General features: G+C 45.7%; 1 protein-coding gene across 3 annotated transcripts in view; it reads left to right on the forward strand.

Moving 5' to 3' along the window:
* The first annotated feature begins 1,713 nt into the window (after nt 1-1,713).
* Nucleotides 1,714-17,781, forward strand: part of PTPN22 (protein tyrosine phosphatase non-receptor type 22) — a 36,539-nt gene continuing 20,471 nt past the window's right edge. For 2 of the 3 annotated variants that reach the window (XM_036452861.2, XM_036452862.2), the window contains exons 1-10: nt 1,714-2,081; nt 10,507-10,615; nt 10,892-10,968; nt 11,086-11,181; nt 11,848-11,886; nt 13,502-13,573; nt 13,689-13,748; nt 14,770-14,912; nt 15,438-15,504; nt 16,534-16,611. In XM_036452861.2, coding sequence (XP_036308754.1) covers nt 1,995-2,081; nt 10,507-10,615; nt 10,892-10,968; nt 11,086-11,181; nt 11,848-11,886; nt 13,502-13,573; nt 13,689-13,748; nt 14,770-14,912; nt 15,438-15,504; nt 16,534-16,611 — 828 coding nt within the window. In that variant the 5' untranslated portion in view covers nt 1,714-1,994. The remainder of the gene's footprint in view (nt 2,082-10,506; nt 10,616-10,891; nt 10,969-11,085; nt 11,182-11,847; nt 11,887-13,501; nt 13,574-13,688; nt 13,749-14,769; nt 14,913-15,437; nt 15,505-16,533; nt 16,612-17,781) is intronic. The other variant, XM_036452863.2, reaches the window with a different exon arrangement.

A 17,781-nucleotide genomic window follows, 5' to 3' on the forward strand; every position in this document is an offset into this window, starting at 1 on the left:
GGATCTGGCCCCCGCCCAGCAGGGCTTGACTGGAGACCTCAGGCCACATCCCTCACCTGGCAGAGCTTGATGGGGGACCTAAGGCTGTACCCCAGGCCCGGCTCGCCTCAGACTCTGACAGGAGGAAGATTTTTCATATACATTTTACTAATTTTCTTTCATCTCTGCCACTTCTATTATAAAGGGCAAATAGCAATATTAAAATATGTCCTCTAATTAATTCCCTTTTAATGTGCATGAATTTTGTGCACTGAGCCACTAGTATTTTATATGTTTTAAAATAGCCAAACTAAACAATGCATTACTTAGAGCAGCAAGAAAGTCTCTTTTAATGCTAAAGGGGATAATTTGAGAAATACTACCCTAGTCTCAACAAGTACTGTTGAAGAATTATGGTCCATTTTAATTTATTGTGTGGGTTGGGATTAAAACTCTCTATGGGCGTCACATGATCTCTAAGCAGTATTCCTCAGTGACCATTCCTTTCCTTTGGCAAGGCTCAGCAAAGTGGATGGAGCCTAATAGCGTTCAGAATCACCATTTCCTATGGGGACTGTGAATAAGCTGCGAAACAAAAAGCATTGCTAATAACTAGAGGAAGTCCTGACAGCACATCTGTGAATTTCCTTCAGGGTTATTTCAGACTAATTTTTTAAAATATATTTTTATTGATCTCAGAGAGGGAGAGAGAGAAACGTCAATGGTGAGAGAGAATCATTGATCGACTGCCTCCTACACACCTCCTACTGGGGATCAACCCAGACATGTGCCCTTGGCTGGAATCAAACCCAGACCCTTTAATCCACAAGCCAACACTCTATCCACTGAGCCAAATCAGCAGAGCCCAGACTAATTTTGTTAACACATTTGTGGGACTTCTGTCCTCAGACAGGTGATATGCTGCTCTTGGGTTGCTCTCACGCTCAGTGGGATGCTCTTGAGTATAGTAGGTCTGTGCCCATTGAGGGGACGAGCTGCGACGTGGGAAGTTTCTTTAGAGCAGCCTGCCTGCCCGACGGGGTCACGTGCCACACAGAGAGCGTGGCTTCCTCAGGCAACGGCCTTTCTTCCCAAGGCATACGCCGCAGAATATAAATGTCTTTTCCCAGAAATAGTTCTCGGGCTTTTGGTTCTGGAAGCCAAGCTGTTGCGGGCAAGGTGGGTTGACTCGCTCTTTTCCTCTTCCTTCCCAGTTCCCTTCATTACATACGGGGGACGCTGTGACCAACCTCCTGGGCTCCTGGGCTCTCCATGGACCGACACTATCCCCAGAGCTCCACTGAGGCTCAGAGAGCCCTGGTGGCTCATGGGAGTCCTGAGATCCCAGCACTTCCCCAACGGGGGCCGCACTTCCCGGCCCCGGTGAGGCCCGGCCAGCAGGTCAGGAGCAGCTTACTGCGTGGGTTCGAGGGCTACATGGCAGGCCTCAGAGCTCTGAACAGAGACGTTTCTCCGTTAAGCAGGATTTGCCATCGATCACACTGACGAGAAACTTAAAAAACCTCTCAGCTCCAAACAGGGCCCGCCTCCCTCGCTGGGCCCAGCTCATTCAGGACGCGAAGACGCAGGTGTCAGCAGGGCCTCGGTGCTCCGGGGAGCGGGGAGGCAGCACCTCCCGGGGAACAGTGTTCACTCTGCCTTTTCCTCGGAGCGGAGAGAAGGCCCGTGCCACCGAGGCCGACGGGGCGGACCGGCCTCAGGGCTGAGCGTGAGGCTCTGGCGAGCGTCTTGTTTGTGAAAAAACTCGAGTTGCCGCCGGGTTCCCTCCTCGAGGAGGAAGGCGCTAGGGCCCGGGGGTGAGGCGATGGCTTTGTTGTGTGACCACAGAGGCGGGTTACGTACTAATTTCCTCTCCGGCTGGTGATGAAGTCAGTAAACCACAGCCTTCAACACGCTCCGCCGGGGCCGCACAGCGGCTTCCCGCCCGGCCCGGCCATGACTCCCGCCGGCCATGCCCTCCCCTGACCCAGCGGCGCCGGCTCTCCGCCTGCAGCATGGACCAGAGGGAGATCCTGCAGGGCTTCCTGGAGGAGGCCCGGAGCAAGAAAACTCACAAGGAGGAGTTTGCCAGCGAGTTTCTGGTGAGTCCGGGGGGACACCCTCGGGGGAGCCACACGGATCCTGCACTGGCTCGGGGGTCCTGCTCTCCCGGACCCCATGGCTCCGGGGGGTCAGTGGCCATCGGGCCTCGCAGGAGAGGAGGGAGGAAGGCAACCTGAGAGTCCGGCTTCTCTGCTGTTTTGTGTGTCTTTTCATTCTTCTCTCCAAAATACGGCTTTTCGTGTTTTCTTTGCTGGTTCTTGGAGTCTGGCTAGGAATCCCCAGCAGGCATGCCTCAGTCCAGGTGTGTAAACACCATATTAACGGGCCATCTGGCCTCCCCAGGTGTGTCTGTGGTGATGTGTGTTCCCAACGGGTAACGCTCATTAAGGCGAGAGAGACCCAGACGACCTTTCCATGGGACCCTTTTTTCTGGCCTTCCCGTGGGATTTCACAGAGACGCTTCTGGAGCCCCCAAACCACCTGCTGCCACGCTTTCTGATTTCTCAGACAGAAAAAGGATGAGGACATGTGTGCTTGCAATGACAGTGCTTCCTTAACCTTTTTCGTGGAGGGTGGACGGCCAGGATGGAGAGCAGAGACAGGGGAGGGCCGTGGAAGAATGGGCGAGAGGGGGCCCAGGCCCTGGGATTGGGGTCCCTCAGGAGCCCTGCCTCTCGGAGGAGCTTGGTTACTGGTGCCGTGGAGCCGGCAGGCCTCGCTCACCCGTAACCAGCGCCCAGAGGACACGGGGTTCCGGTGGCATTTGGAATGTGCCCAGCCGGGGTTGTGGAGCCCTCAGACCTTAGCTCTCCAGCGGTGCAGGAGCGGGGAAAACAAAACCTGAAATGAAATCGTGATTCTGTCTCCAACCCGAGGAGCAACTGTTTGACATGCCCCCCAAGCCCCTGCTTCCCAGCTTCTCCCTCGGGGAGAGAAATTCATGTCCTCCCTGTCCTCACGGGCTGCTGTGATGATCAAATATCAATAATAACCAAATGCGGCCATTCATCCAGTAATATTTATTGAGAACCTACTATGTCCCAGTTCTAGGCACTGAGGATGCAGCAGTGAACAAAGTAAAAATCTCTGCTTCGCGGAGCGAACATTCTGGCACAGACAGTAGATGTGAAAGTGCTCTGTGAAGTCTCTAGGGATCAGACATTATGATTGAATTGTAACCTATTAGAATAGAAATCCGCTGTCCGCTCTGCTGGGATGATATCCTGCTGGCGTGACATAAGTGTTCTAACTACCACCTGCCAGGCCGGCGGAGTCCCTCTGAGCAGGGAGGGAGGTCAGGGGCCCTGTGCCGGGGCCTGTGTGTCTGCTTCGGCCGGGACCCGCCTGGGCTGCGCTTCCTGAGCCAGGTTCTCCCAGTGCACAGAGGGCAAAAGTGAGCCGAGGGGGCAGTGCCGGCCTCTGCTTTACTTCGGTTGTGTTTTTAACCGATGATGGAGACTAGATCCCTGATCGTTTGCCTTTTCTCAGCTCAGTCCTTGTAAGCCCGTGCCAAACCAGGCAGTTGCTTCACCTCCGGTTTTCTCTGCCTCCAGCTTTGCCCCAACCTTCGATCAATTTTCCGTTCCACCCCCACGTGATCTTGTAATAATACAAATCTGGTCGTCTTCCCCTGCTTAGAAGCCTTTTATAGACAGGTGTGTGTGTTCTTCAGCTGTCTAAAACTGTAATGCCCGTTTAGAAAAGTACATGAAAGGTGTGTATTATAAAGCAGCCACCACGGCAGGTCAAGGACGAGGCCGTTGTCAGCCTCAGGAGACTTCTACTGTGCGTCCCTTTCCCCCAGGGCTCCTGTCCCCTCTCCCCCCACCTGCCCTGCCCTGGGAATAGTCACCACCCCGACTTTTACATTAATCACTTCCTTGCTTTTCTAGCTCCTGATTTAAGGACCTTGTTTGGGGTGATTAAGTGGAACCTCGCTGTTCACTGACTCACGTCCTCCGGTGGAAAAACCAAGTCTTGCTTTCAGCCCCACCTAAAGGTTCAGCTGAGATACCAGGGGAAGAGCTGAGGGTGGGGGTCCGGGAGTGAGAATGAGGCCAGACTGCTTGCTTGGACAAGGAAAATACTGCCATTAAATTGGGGGAGGGAGGGAGAGATATCCCACCTTAAGCCCTGAATGTATTCTTCCAGGATTTGGCGTGTCTGAGGTTTAAGGACTGAGTCTGTGACACAAGGTCCCCCTGGGTCCATGGCTTAGACTTCGTCCCTGCGACCCCTTTTCTGGCTGTCTCTGTCCAGAGCACGGAGCCCTGCTGTGGCCAGAAAAGCCAACACCGTGCTGCCCAGGTCTGGTACCCGGGACCAAGACCAAGTCCAGTAGCTTTTCTGTGGCTGAAACTGCCCCGGCCACTCCTGTGCGGTTCTCACACGGCCATTCAGACACTGCCCGGGAGCCCACGGGGCAAAGCGTGTGCCGGAAGCTGCGTGGCAGGGAGGTGTTCCCGCCTCGGTGGTGGCAATGTTTCCTAGACATTGGAGGAGTCTTAGTGGACAGACATTAAACAACGATTCCTCTATAAAATACTTAGTTATATCTTGTGAGTCCTGGTGGGGTGTCAAGGAAGCATTACATTCATTATCTTATTTACTACACTTACACACACACACACACACACACACACACACACACACACCAAAACCCCCCATGAGCTGATTATAATCTCTGAGTTACGGACATGGAGACTGAGGCTGGGAGAGGTTAAGTAATTGGTCTAAACCAGTGGTTGGCAAACTCAGTAGTCAACAGAGCCAAATAGCAACAGGACAACAATCAAATTTCTTTGGAGAGCTGAAAACTGACTTCTGCACATGGGCCACGAAGTTTCAATCGCACTGAACGTGCGCGCCCACACATGGTATTCTGTGGAAGAGCCACACTCAAGGGCCAAAGAGCCGCATGTGGCTCAAGAGCCGAAGTTTGCTGACCACTGGTCTAAGCTCACTCAGTGTTCAGCCATAGACATGACATTTAACCTGGAGCTGTCCTTCAGAGCCTGTGAAATTAGTATCTTGCTTCAACCGGTAACACTGAGTCCCTAAAAGGGCCTGCCTGTTAGTATAGTTTAGTTTAGTTTAGTATAGTTTCTACCCCAGTGTAACGTAGTTTCTCTATAGCAGACACTGCAGTGTGCCACTGCACTACTGACAATTTATTTTTTTTAAAAGCCCCATTGCCGCTATTCTTATAAAATAATATTATTGTAAGTTAAAAGAAAATAAGTTCACCATAGTATCAACTTTCCAACAAGTACAGTTTTGGGGTTTTTGTTTGTGTAGAAATTCTAGTTCTTATCCTTTTATATGATTGTATTTATGAGTATAAATGCAAATTTCTATTCTTATTTTCGCTTAACATTACACCAATATTACCATGTTGATTAAAATCTGCCTTAATGACCTCTCACACAGCAGGTCATTATGAAAAAATAATGAAAAAATAATCCTAATAATAGCTAATATTTTGTACCTGCTATGGAAACTTTCTAAATGCTTACATAGCAACTCATTTAACCCATTGAGGAAGGCATCGTTACTATTTCCACTGTATAGAGGAGGAACCGGAGGCACAGCAGGGTTAATTGACTCACTCAGGGTCGTAGAGCTGGCATGCGGTTGAACTGAGTTTTGAGTGCAGGCCATCTTGCTTTCCCGTCTGTACTTGTAACAACTTTGGAGTCGGATAAATTTGGTTTGAATTTCGGTTCCGCCTAGAGTCTTCTGTGTGACCTTGAACAAAGTCATAAAAAGTGAGAACAAATAATATTCACTTTGCAGAGCTGCTGAGAAGGTACTGGAATAAATATACAAAACGCCTGACACCTAGCAGGCACCCAAATAATTAAATTACATCTCTACTGTAGGACAGCAAAGCTGTTTCTAACTTTTCGTGGTTATTGACATACCTCAGTAGCTATGTTTGTCCACGTGGGTTTTCCTTCCTTTTGGATTTGAGGCGAGAGCCCCCAACGTGCTGTTACTAGATCGAAGAATATTAGCATCTAATTGGTTAAGTATTGCCAAATGTATTTCCAAAAGAGGTTTTTTAATTTGCAGTATCTGAATGTATCGTCTTCTCTACCACCTTGCTAGTTTTAATTTAATAACTATAAAAAATAATATACATTTTTTTTACTGCTTACCATATATGAGGCAATCTAAGTGGTTTACCACTAATAATCTCAATTGCTATCCGTCCAAGAGGAAAGTATCAGCTTCATTTTACCCATAAAATGGCAAAGCCGGGATTTGAAACCTTGTCTGATACTCTGAAGGGCTGAAAGCCTTCTGACTATGAGCCTGCGCTCTTAGTCCCCCACCCTCGTCCGCACTCTGTTGACTCAAGTTTATCCACTGGTCTTAACTTAAAAACTGCAGCATCTTGCCGAAACTGGTTTTGCTCAATGGATAGAGCGTCAACTAGAGGACTGAAGGGTCCCGGGTTCGATTCCAGTCAAGGGCATGTACCTTGGTTGCGGGCACATCCCCAGGAGGGGGTGTGCAAGAGGCAGCTGATGGATGACTCTCTCTCATTGATGTTTCTGGCTCTCTATCTCTCTCCCTTCCTCTCTGTACAAAAATCAATAAAATATATTAAAAAAAAACAAACACAACAAACTGCAGCATCTAACACGTATACAGAAACTTGCTTCCCACACACATCCACATCCACAACTTAGCAGCCGGAAATAACACGGGCAGCCACATCGGCACCGCTGAGACCAAGGAGTAGAACATCGTCACACCCCAGAAACCCAGGGCTGTCTTTCCAGATCCTCACCGGCCCGCTGCCTCCAGCCTGCAGGCACACGCTGTGCTGAGATTGTTCGTTCTGTGGTGTCGCACAAGACCCATTTTTATCTCACGAAACAATTAGACATGCATCTTACCGGTTTGTGGCCTTTATGTAAATGAAAACATGTTTCTTCTTATGCCTTTCTCCTCTCTCCTGCGTTATATTGATGAAATCCATCCTTGCACATAGCTGGGCCCCTCGGGGCCGGGTCAGTGTCGCCCTCCCTTCCTGCACAGTCCTGTCTGTCGGATTCAGAGGCCCCCGCGCCTCATTCCCTCCGCTCACACTCACGCTTTCTCGGTGCTATGGGCGCTCTGGAGAAATGATGCTGACCTTGACCTGCAGCTGAAAGGCACTGAGGACCTACCTCCAGGAGACAGCCCCGCCCTGGTTCCCGTCGCCCAGCTAGTACAGGGAGATTTACTGACGTTGTTTTGAGCATGAGAGAGATACAGAAAGCAATATTTTGGTAATATTATTTTGGCATAATCATGCCTACTGGATTTCAATGGGGAAGGGCAGAAAAATGGGAGGATGAGTTAAGAAACATCTACTAACAGTTCAACCTTGAAGGGAGTGGGCCTGAATTAAGGTATGTACAGTGGGCATAGGAAGGAAGGTTGATGCAAGATATTGCATGGAAAGAATCAGTTGAACTTGCAGACGAAATTAAAAGTGGGAATTGTGGGAAGGGGTGAACCAAAGTGACTCTCAGCTTCTAGAGTATGGCTACTTGGGATAAAGACAGTGCCACTGGCATTAACGGTGAGAACAACGATGATGAGTTACTCAAGTGGAATTGTCTAGGACATGGGTGGGATGGAAATTTAGTAATCTAATCCCAGTATATAAATTTGAGACATTCAATAGGGGTTGGAAGTATAATTCAATTTTGACCAGTTACATACAAATTTTAAAAACATTGCTATGCCTTCTATAAGAGTATATGATATTTCCGAGCATATGTATATGGTGAGAGAAGAGCGGAGAGTTGAGGACTTAACTTGGGAACTTCAGATAATTCACAATTAAAAAGATGAAAATGGCCGAGACCGGTTTGGCTCAATGGATAGAGCGTCGGCTTGGGGACTGAAGGGTCCCGGGTTCGATTCCGGTCAAGGGCATGTACTTTGGTTGTGGGCATATCCCCAGTAGGGGGTGTGCAAGAGGCAGCTGATCGATGACTCTCTCATCGATGTTTCTGACTCTCTATCTCTCTCCCTTCCTCTCTGTACAAAATCAATAAAATATATATTAAAAAGATGAAAATGGACAGAGAGCCAGTAAGAGTGAGAAATGGGAAGCGGAAGTCATTTAAGAAAGAGGAGAACAAAGTAATGTAGACTAATAAGGTCCGCAGGAGGAGGAAATTTCAAGAGGGAAGTTAAGAGGATGAAAACTGAGTGAGTGCTGAGGGATCTGACCATAGGAAGTAATTCGTGATTTTCATGTGACCAAGTATGAGTGGGCACATAATAACTATTTTCCGTAATTAAATCCAGCAAATGTTCATTAGCTGCCACAGACGTTTCCCCCCTCATCTTTCTCAGACTGAGCAAGGCTTCCCGAAGGTCAACCTCTATTAAATGTGGTTTTGTCACCAAACCAGTTCGGTGCTGGGGGCTGCCCCTGCCCCTGCAGAGGCTGGGACCTCCAGGCTCTTGACTCACAGAGGAAATAATTCAGAGCAAGTCCAAAGGAGAGTAAAAGCAAGTGTTACTCAGGGCAGGAAGAAGAGACGAGGTCTTAGGCTCCTGGAGACAGGCTCAGAGGTCGAGCTGCCTGCTGCCCCTCTGGCTGTCGGTGTCACAGAGACAAGCTAAAGCTCACTTCCACGTGGACGTCAGTTCTTGGGATTTTGTGCATTTCCAAGGGCGGGTCGTTTCTGAACTTCTGACTCAGTCCTCTGGTTGGGGGTGAGGGTGTGTGGGTGTCTCCTAAAGCGGCTCATTGCGGAAGCGGATCATGGCGTCAGTCCTCTTCAGCCCTCCTTCACCGAGTCCGTGTTCGTTATCGGATGGCAGAGTGGCCTTCGGGGTTGTTCTCCGGTCTGTTTTTCTTCCATCTTGGATTGATCAGGTTTTAGCCAGTTCTTGTTACTGGTGACTTCTGCGGCCAGGAGCTTCCTGCCATAAACTATCCCCTTTGATCATGCGTTGGGGTGGGGGCTGTGGGGAGAGGGCTTCCTCGTTCCACTTGTCTGGAGTTTTCCCTGACTCCTTTCCATCCCGCCTGTTCCTTTTGAGTGACAGGGTGTTAAACCTTGGTGCAGGATTGATTTATAAAAGGAGCTAAAGAAGCCAAAACCAGTTTGGCTCAGTGGATAGAGCGTCGGCCTGGGGACTGAAAGGTCCCAGGTTTGATTTCGGTCAAGGGCATGTACCAAGGGCATGTACCGGTAGGGGATGTGCAGGAGGCAGCTGGTCCATGTTTCTCTCTCATCGATGTCTCTAACTCTTTATCCCTCTCCCTTCCTCTCTGTAAAAAAATCAATAAAATATATTTTAAAAATAAAAGTAAAATAAAAAGGAGCTAAAGAAGAACCATCCTTTTCGCTGACCTGAAATTTGGGTCTGTAGTATAATATTGGCCAATGGGAATAATTTTAAGGAGTTACTTCCCTCTCTTACAGACTCTTATTCAGTCATATTATGCTAATTGCTGACTGGCCCAGACCAAATTCTAACAAAATATGGTACTATTTAAAGGTCATCATTTAGGCTTGAAGTTTGGATCATATATATAGATATAGATTGCTTTTGGGACTGAATCTTTGAAATTTAGCTAGGTCTAGAGAGATTTTTTCAGCGTAAGCTCCATTTCTACTCAAAATAGCCCTGTAGTAGCTGTAAAGAAAGTAAATTAAACTTATAATAACTGACCTTTTGGGTGGTGCCTAAAGTTGGTTTTCACAAGATGTCCCTTCGTTAAATACTCACCAGTTTCATCACGAAGGTTCAGCTATTTGTGGCTCAGCTGAAGTAAGTGTGATCATTTCACTTCTCCAAACGTTGCTGAGCTCCAACTGTATGCTCGGGGCTCTGCCACGGATGGAGTCAGCCCTCGCGATGCCAAAAGGGCCGAAATGGAATTTGGCTAGTGGAGAAGGAAAGTGCGGGGACTAGAAAAAATTATCAATATTTCTGCCTTCTAAGTTCTTACAGGCTGGGCTAATAACCAGATTGACAAAGACAGACTAACAGGAGAAAATCAAAGTGTAATACATGTGCATGAGGAATTCACATAGGCATTGGGACTTCCATGAAAATTCCAAAAACGTGAGGCAGCCTTGGGTATATATAAGGCATTTTCGGACAAACGAGAAAGCGGGGGGAACTGGGTATTAGATTTCAGAAGTGAGAACGGGCGACTCAGAAACCCTCTATTTATCACACTCCATTCAAATGAGGCGAAGGGGAACATCCTAAGATCTCCTTCCTGAAGCAGGTTTCTCTGTCTGAATCTCTTGGGCGGGAAAGGGAGGAGCGCCAACGTTTCTTTCTGAGTCTTGTTTCTTAAGAAACAGCTTCGAATTAATATCCCCAAAAGGCGGCCTCAGGGTGGGGAAACTGGTTCCTTCCAAAGCTCTCTGGCGACAGCTCCTCAGCTGTTTGCTCTGGGAAGATTTCATTGTTGGCATTTTATTACAGAAGCTGAAAAGACTCGCCATCAAGTACAAGACAGACAAAACCTATCCCTCAACGGTGGCTGAGAGGCCCAGGAACATAAAGAAGAACAGATACAAGGATATCTTGCCCTGTGAGTTTCATTTCTCCCAATAGGCTTGTACCTTCTCCCGGATTCAATTATCCCCGTCTCTTTTCACCCATTGCTTGGTGTCCTTAGTCCTGGACCATGGCTTTGTCAAGTTAGTTTGTACTATTTATGACCATCAAAGAACATCCATTCATTCATTCACTCACTCATTCACTCACTCATTCCTCAAACCACCATTCACAGTGTTAGACCCTGACTTACACACAGCCCTCTGATTAAGTCTCCTTACTGATCCTCTGGTTTTCTTTTGTGTTACAGATGATCATAGCCGAGTAGAGCTGTCCTTGACAACCTCTGATGAAGATTCCAATTACATCAATGCCAATTTCATTAAGGTACACTCCATATTCTCTAGGCTCCTAAAGAGGGAGGGGGCTGGGGTAGGAAGTATACTAGACAAGGACGAAGGGTGTTAATGGTAGTCACCGCATGTAATTTCTGTTCCCCTCTAGGGAGTTTATGGACCCCAGGCTTACATCGCCACTCAGGGACCTTTGCCCACCACTCTCCTGGATTTCTGGAGGATGATTTGGGAATACGGTGTCTTGGTAAAAGCAGAGTTATTTTTGTTACTATCTTTTCTCACGTTTAGGGACAGAAGGGATGAGGGCATCAGAATATGTTATTGAGGTTTCCTGTGTATTAAAATAGTGCTTTTTTGGGTCACACATTAGAATTTCGGGGCTCCGGTACCTTTTAGTCAAAATCACGATGTCACTCTTCAAGGAATTGAAAGTTCTCATCTTGACAGGCTCATTTGTTAGTGAGAATTTGCTGATTTGACTAGAGAAAAGGGAAGTGAGGACAGAAAGAAGGATGGGTAGGATCAACAGCTTGTCATTGAGCAAGATTTCTTTTTTGGATAAAAAAACAAAAACAAAAAACAAAACAGAAGCCCAGCCGGTGTGGCTCAGTGATTGAGTGCCAATCCATGAACCAAGAAGTCACCAGTTCAATTCCCGGTCAGAGCACAGGCCCAGATTGTGAGCTTGATCCCCAGTAGGGAGCTTGCAGAAGACAGCCGATAGATGATTCTCCCTTATCAATGTTTTTACTTCTCAATCTTTTGCCCTACTCTTCCTCTAAAAAAGCAATAAAAACATTTAAAAAATAACAGAAAAGCATAATGAACACTTCCTGGCCCTGGAACCCAAGCATTTAGCACTCTTTCTAACTATAGCAACAGTCAAATTTCTATCTATTTCCTCCCCCAGATCGTTGTTATGGCCTGCATGGAGATCGAAATGGGAAAGGTGAGTTCTTTCCGGTATCCCTAAAGGTAAAGGAAAGAAGACAAGGAACGGGGAACTGGTAGCAAAGCTTTCCTTGAGCTGCCAAACGAAATTATTCTCAAGGCTTTTTAAAATTTTATTCCGAAGGATCCCTTTTGTCCATTTCCCCAGTAGACTGTATTTTAATAAAACTGAGGTATGCTTTTATTTTTTATTTTTATTATTATTATTTTTTTAAAAAAATATATTTTATTGATTTTTTACAGAGAGGAAGGGAGAGAGATAGAGAGCTAGAAACGTCGATGAGAGAGAAACATCGACCAGTTGCCTCTTGCACACCCCCTACTGGGGATGTGCCCGCAACCAAGGTACATGCCCTTGACCGGAATCGAACCCGAGACCTTTCAGTCCGCAGACCGACGCTCTACCACTGAGCCAAACCGGTTTCGGCAAAACTGAGGTATGCTTTTAAAAGTAGCCATTCATCTTCCTATTTTATTAATCAGACATCTCTAACTGCCAGTCAGAGCTTCTAACCCCACGCTGTCCAGCATGGCATCCACTGGCCACACACTGCTACGGAGCTCTTGAAATATGACCAGTGTGACCGAGGAACACAATTATTTTTATTTTAATGGATTTCATTTTAAAAACTGATACTGAATTCAGTGGTTAGAAAATTTTAAGTATGTTTGGAACAACTTTGGTATGTGAATCTTTCCTAACTATAAATTTTGTGAAATCTAAATGGGAATAAGCTATTTCCAATGACAATTTAGCATATTCACTGAGATGTGCTATGAATATTAAAAATGCACTGGGTTTGGAAGACAGTTTAAAATGTCAAATATTTGCCCAAACCGGTTTGGCTCAGTGGATAGAGCGTCATTGGCCTGCGGACTGAAAGGTCCCAGGTTCGATTCCAGACAAGGGCATGTACCTTGGTTGCGGGCACATCCCCAGTGGGGGGTGTGCAGGAGGCAGCTGATCGATGTTTCTCTCTCATCGATGTTTCTAACACTATATCTCTCTCCCTTCCTCTCTGTAAAAAATCAATAAAATATATTTAAAAAAAATAAAAAATAAAATGTCAAATATTTAATGACTGTTGTATATTGATCTCATGTTGAAAATTTTTTGACACATTGGCTAAGTAAGATTATTATTAAAATTAATGTCACTTTTTTCATTTTTGAATGTGGCAATTTGAAATTTTGGAAAATTTAAAATTACATTATACTTCTATTGAGCAGCATTCTTCTAACCCATTGTTGCCATTATGAGTTGACACAATTCCAGCAAAACCATGGGACCTTGGTGTTTCAGTTCGCTTGTGCAACTCTTAGTAGTAGACATGACTTCTGTTAATCTTGCTGAAATACTGGAAATGTCAGATTCCCATTTCTACTTTTTCAGGCTTCTAAGAAGTCTGTAATTTAAACAGTCTTTAATGTTTGATTCCCCATCCTTGGAGATTCCAGACCACATAGTTGGGTTTGAAGGCCAAGGGGATTGGAAGTTCCTCAGGTGAAAGACACAGAGCTGGATTTGCTTCTGAATGAGGGAGCGGGCGTTGTTGCTCAGAAGAGACTAGAATGTGCAGAGGGAGGTCACTGTATTCTGCTTTGTGCTGCAGAAAAAGTGTGAGCGCTACTGGGCGGAGCCGGGAGACAGGCAGCTGCAGTTCGGCCCTTTCTGCGTCTCCTGTGTAAGTACCGCACCTGTTTCCGTGTGGCCGAGCCAGTGCTCCAAGCTCTGCTCTGCAGAGTGTAGTTTTTGAATCTTAGTCTTTGAAAAACCTACTATTTTAATTTACTTTTTAGGAAGCTGAAAATAGAAAATCTGATTACACGATCAGGACTCTGAAAGTCAAATTCAACAGTGTAAGTACCGGTATAGAAATTCAAAAGCCGACAGAGATTAGGCGAGGGGATGTATATGTGACTCGGGCTGGGCGTAAGACAAAGGGGAGTGATGAAGCCTCTGATATTTTGGGAAAATCTTCATATTAAAATGTAATCTGGTGTAACCTGGGCTCCCCAATCTGTTCCACACCGTGGCCACAAATAATAGTTTTTGTAGGGTGAGTGGAGGCTGCACAGTGAATAGAGCCTGCGAACCAATTTGAGAACTCAGGCCGCCCGGTCTTTCGAAGACAAAGGAATTTAGTATATCAGCATATCTGTGACCCAGTTGAGAACCTCTGGTTGGACTATCTTTGTGTCTACCTCTTTTGATTGGGCCAGATAGGGACAGGCCAATAGTAAGTCACCTGAAATTACTTAATTGTTCTTCGAAGGTATATGGCCACCAGGGTCTATAGAGAAGAAAGCAGCATAAATTACAGAAAATGTTGTGGAGCGAATGCGAGTGAATGACAACTGGAGTCCAGAACAAATTAAAATTTAGGGAGCCTTTATTAGCTGGCCGGCCGGCCAGCCAACCAGCAGGCAACTGCTCTGCCTTTCTCCACGCAGGGAGTCCAGAGAGCAGCAGTGACCCTTTGTGTGGGACCACTTTTAAGCCCATTAACCACATCCTGTTTTTTGCAGAGCAAGAAACCCAAGACAAAACAGTTTTTCCTAAGCAATGTCAGAGTCATGCCATTGACGACCATGTTATTCACAGGGTCATCCTGTTCCTCAGAAAGCTGACAGTGATCCAGGAAAGAAGGCCTACGTGCTGGGAAGGGGCCATGAGACTGTATCTCAAGGCCTGGCCTGGTGTCAGCACTGACAACTCTATCTGGGGCATAGACAACAGCCTCTCTTGGAAGCATGCTCAAAAATTCCCACTTTCCAACAAAAAGATAGATGCTACTTAGTAACTCAGAGTAAATCTTGTGGTGGAATGAGGTAGAATCTTAACCTTGAACTCTTCTTTTATTCTGGCTATTTTTTTTAGGAAACTCGAACTATCTACCAGTTTCATTACAAGAACTGGCCTGACCACGACGTGCCTGCCTCTATAGACCCTATCCTTGAGCTCATCTGGGACGTGCGGTGTCACCAGGAAGATGACAGGGTTCCCATATGCATCCACTGCAGGTCTGATGCTGTTGTGTGAGCCTCCTCCCCAGAGTCACCCACGCGTCCTGGTCTGGCCAGGACTCTTGCTCTAAGTGAAGGGAGGCTGACTTTGTTGGAAGGGAAGGTGGGGTGAGCACATAGGACGTAGGCTCCTGATCCTCGCTTCACTTTGTCCAGTTGACCAAAAAGGAATGAAGCAAAAGAAGAGAAAGGTCACAGCAGAAAAAAGAAAAAAAGAAAAACACACACACAAAAAACTGTAAAAAAGTCAACATGAGAATTAAATGAATACTTTTCTGATAAGTTGCTTGTGAACAGGACAGCCCTAGAGACTCTTGCTGTGAGCAGTTGCCCAGGACCCAGCCTGAAGTTCAGGGTGGCGTGTGGCAATTTGCAAACAGGTTTGGGAAATGGTAGCGTTTAGAAAGTTTTATTGCCTCCAGGTTTCTGACTTCCGCAAATCTGCTGGGGAAATTGTCCAGCTACTGTCAATGACCCTCTGTCTGCAACTACCAATGCTCCGACTGTGATCTTTTATTTCAGTGCCGGCTGTGGCAGAACTGGTGTTCTCTGTGCTATCGATTATACGTGGATGCTGCTAAAAGATGGGGTGAGTTTCTCTCGGCAGGCACCTTCCATTGGTTTACCCTTCTACTTTCAGACTTTGGAATTGTTTGAGTCTTCGAAACTCCTACCTCCACAATTCATCTTCTCTAGGATGCTGACGGGTAGACATGCTTTGTTGGATGCTCAAACTAGTTCCTACGTTGGTGGTTCTCAAAGTGTGGCCCCAGACAAGCAGCGTTCAGATCAGCATCACCCGGGAACTTGTTAGAGGTGCACAGTGGTAGGCCCCGGGTGGGATGGACTGAAGCTAAAGCTCTGGGTTGGGCCCAGTGACTCTCCAGGTGCTTCCTCTGCAATGGTGTGGTTGGAGGCCATTGCCCTGTGTGACAATCCCCTTCCTGTAGCCACACCGCTCCATTTACAATCAAACTTTGTGTCCCAACACACGTTTAATAAGAGATGGGAAGTTTAAGATAAGGGCCTTAGAACTATCTGCCAACTTCTTTTTTTTTTTTTTAAATATATTTTATCGAATTTTTACAGAGAGGAAGGGAGGGGGACAGAGAGCTAGAAACGTCGATGAGAGAGAAACATTGACCAGCTGCCTCTTGCATAGCCCCTATCGGGGATGTGCCCACAACCAATGTACATGCCCTTGACCGGAATCGAACCTGGGACTTTTCAGTCCTCAGACCGACGCTCTACCACTGAGCCAAACCGGTTTCGGCTGCCAACTTCTTTTATTTCATAAAACTCATACGTGCCCATCTACTGAGCCTTCTTCATTTTACCTCTAACTTTAGACATTTGATCACCACACGTGAAATCATTATGAAGACTTTCTTCAGTCTTTTCTAGGGCAAACAGCAGGCTGTCAATCATGATGCAAGTGATAAGAATCTTCATTAGTTTTAAAAATACTTCTATTTTCTGATATCATCCCATGTTTGGAGAGCAGATATCATGGAGGTATCAAGACATGAGTATCATGGATCAAGTATCAAGAAATGGCAATAATTTATTAACAAAGATAGAAACAAAGGAGTAAGATATTTTTTCCTTTTATTTATAGATAATCCCCTCGAACTTCAGTGTTTTCAATTTGATTCGGGAAATGCGAACACAGAGGCCTTCGTTAGTTCAAACTCAGGTATGGACTGCGGTGAATGGATCATAACACGTGTCTGGGTCTTACTCCACCTTTCTGTTTAATAGGAAGGCATCCAAAACCAGCTGACTTCTTAGCCATAACCAGATTTACTACCCTGTTTCCCCGAAAATAAGACAGTGTCTTATATTATTTTTTTTTCCCAAAGTTGCGCTAGGTCTTATTTTCAGGGCATGTCTTATCTTTCCACGTGCTAGGTCTTATTTTCGGGGAAACACAGTATTAAGCACATTAGTCCATTCCCATTTTCTCCAACTCTAAATATCCCAGTATTTTTTTCTGCAGACCCTTGCCCTTGGTCAAATTCCATTCATTCCTTGTATTTTAATTCCCAAAAAATATTGAGAAACCAATATAATATTTTTTACAAAAATATGTTAAAAAAAAAAACACCTAAAAATCTCAACAAGTTGTTTAATTCCTTAGAATGAAATTGTTGGGTCATATAAATTTGAAACTTTGTAGTAGTAATGTATGTCTGAAACCATAGAAAATCAGAGATTTCTACTTCAGTAGGTGGTAACAGAATCTTCAAGCATGCAGTCTGTGCTCATCTTAGGAAATAATGAAAAACGAAAGTAAAATCAACCATCATTCTATCACCTACGTAGCCACTGGCCCTATTTTTCTATAGTCTCTCCTGGTCCTTATTCTATGCATACTTTAAAAAAATAATTACAATCACACTGTATATATGATTATATATGTATCACAAAATTTGAACCCAGCCCACATTGCTCACACTCATTCACTCCATTAGTAATGCTCTTCCCCTTTGCTCCTCTCCATTCCACGTTCAAGTTCTCCCTCCCAGGTGAAACAGTCCCAGCCCGAATCTCTCACTTTCTACAATATTTCATTTCACCCATATTTACTCACCAATAATTTTACCCACATAGCTAAATGGTCTCCATTTTGAAGATACAGTTTATCATTCACCCCATTCATTCATCCATCACACATTTATTGATATTAGGTATCAGACACCCTTGCATAATTTCTTAGAATTACTTCTTACTGCTTAAATAGCAAAATCCTAATATATTTAAGCCAAATTAACTGACACATAGGTTTAGAAGTAAAACGATTGACAGTGCGATTCAGATATTTTCATCTAGAAGCTGTGAATTGAAGGGAAAAATGAAGAGCTAT

This window comes from Pipistrellus kuhlii, unplaced genomic scaffold (assembly GCF_014108245.1).
Source record: "Pipistrellus kuhlii isolate mPipKuh1 unplaced genomic scaffold, mPipKuh1.p scaffold_m20_p_24, whole genome shotgun sequence".
In the NCBI taxonomy this organism is placed as follows: Eukaryota; Metazoa; Chordata; class Mammalia; order Chiroptera; family Vespertilionidae; genus Pipistrellus; species Pipistrellus kuhlii.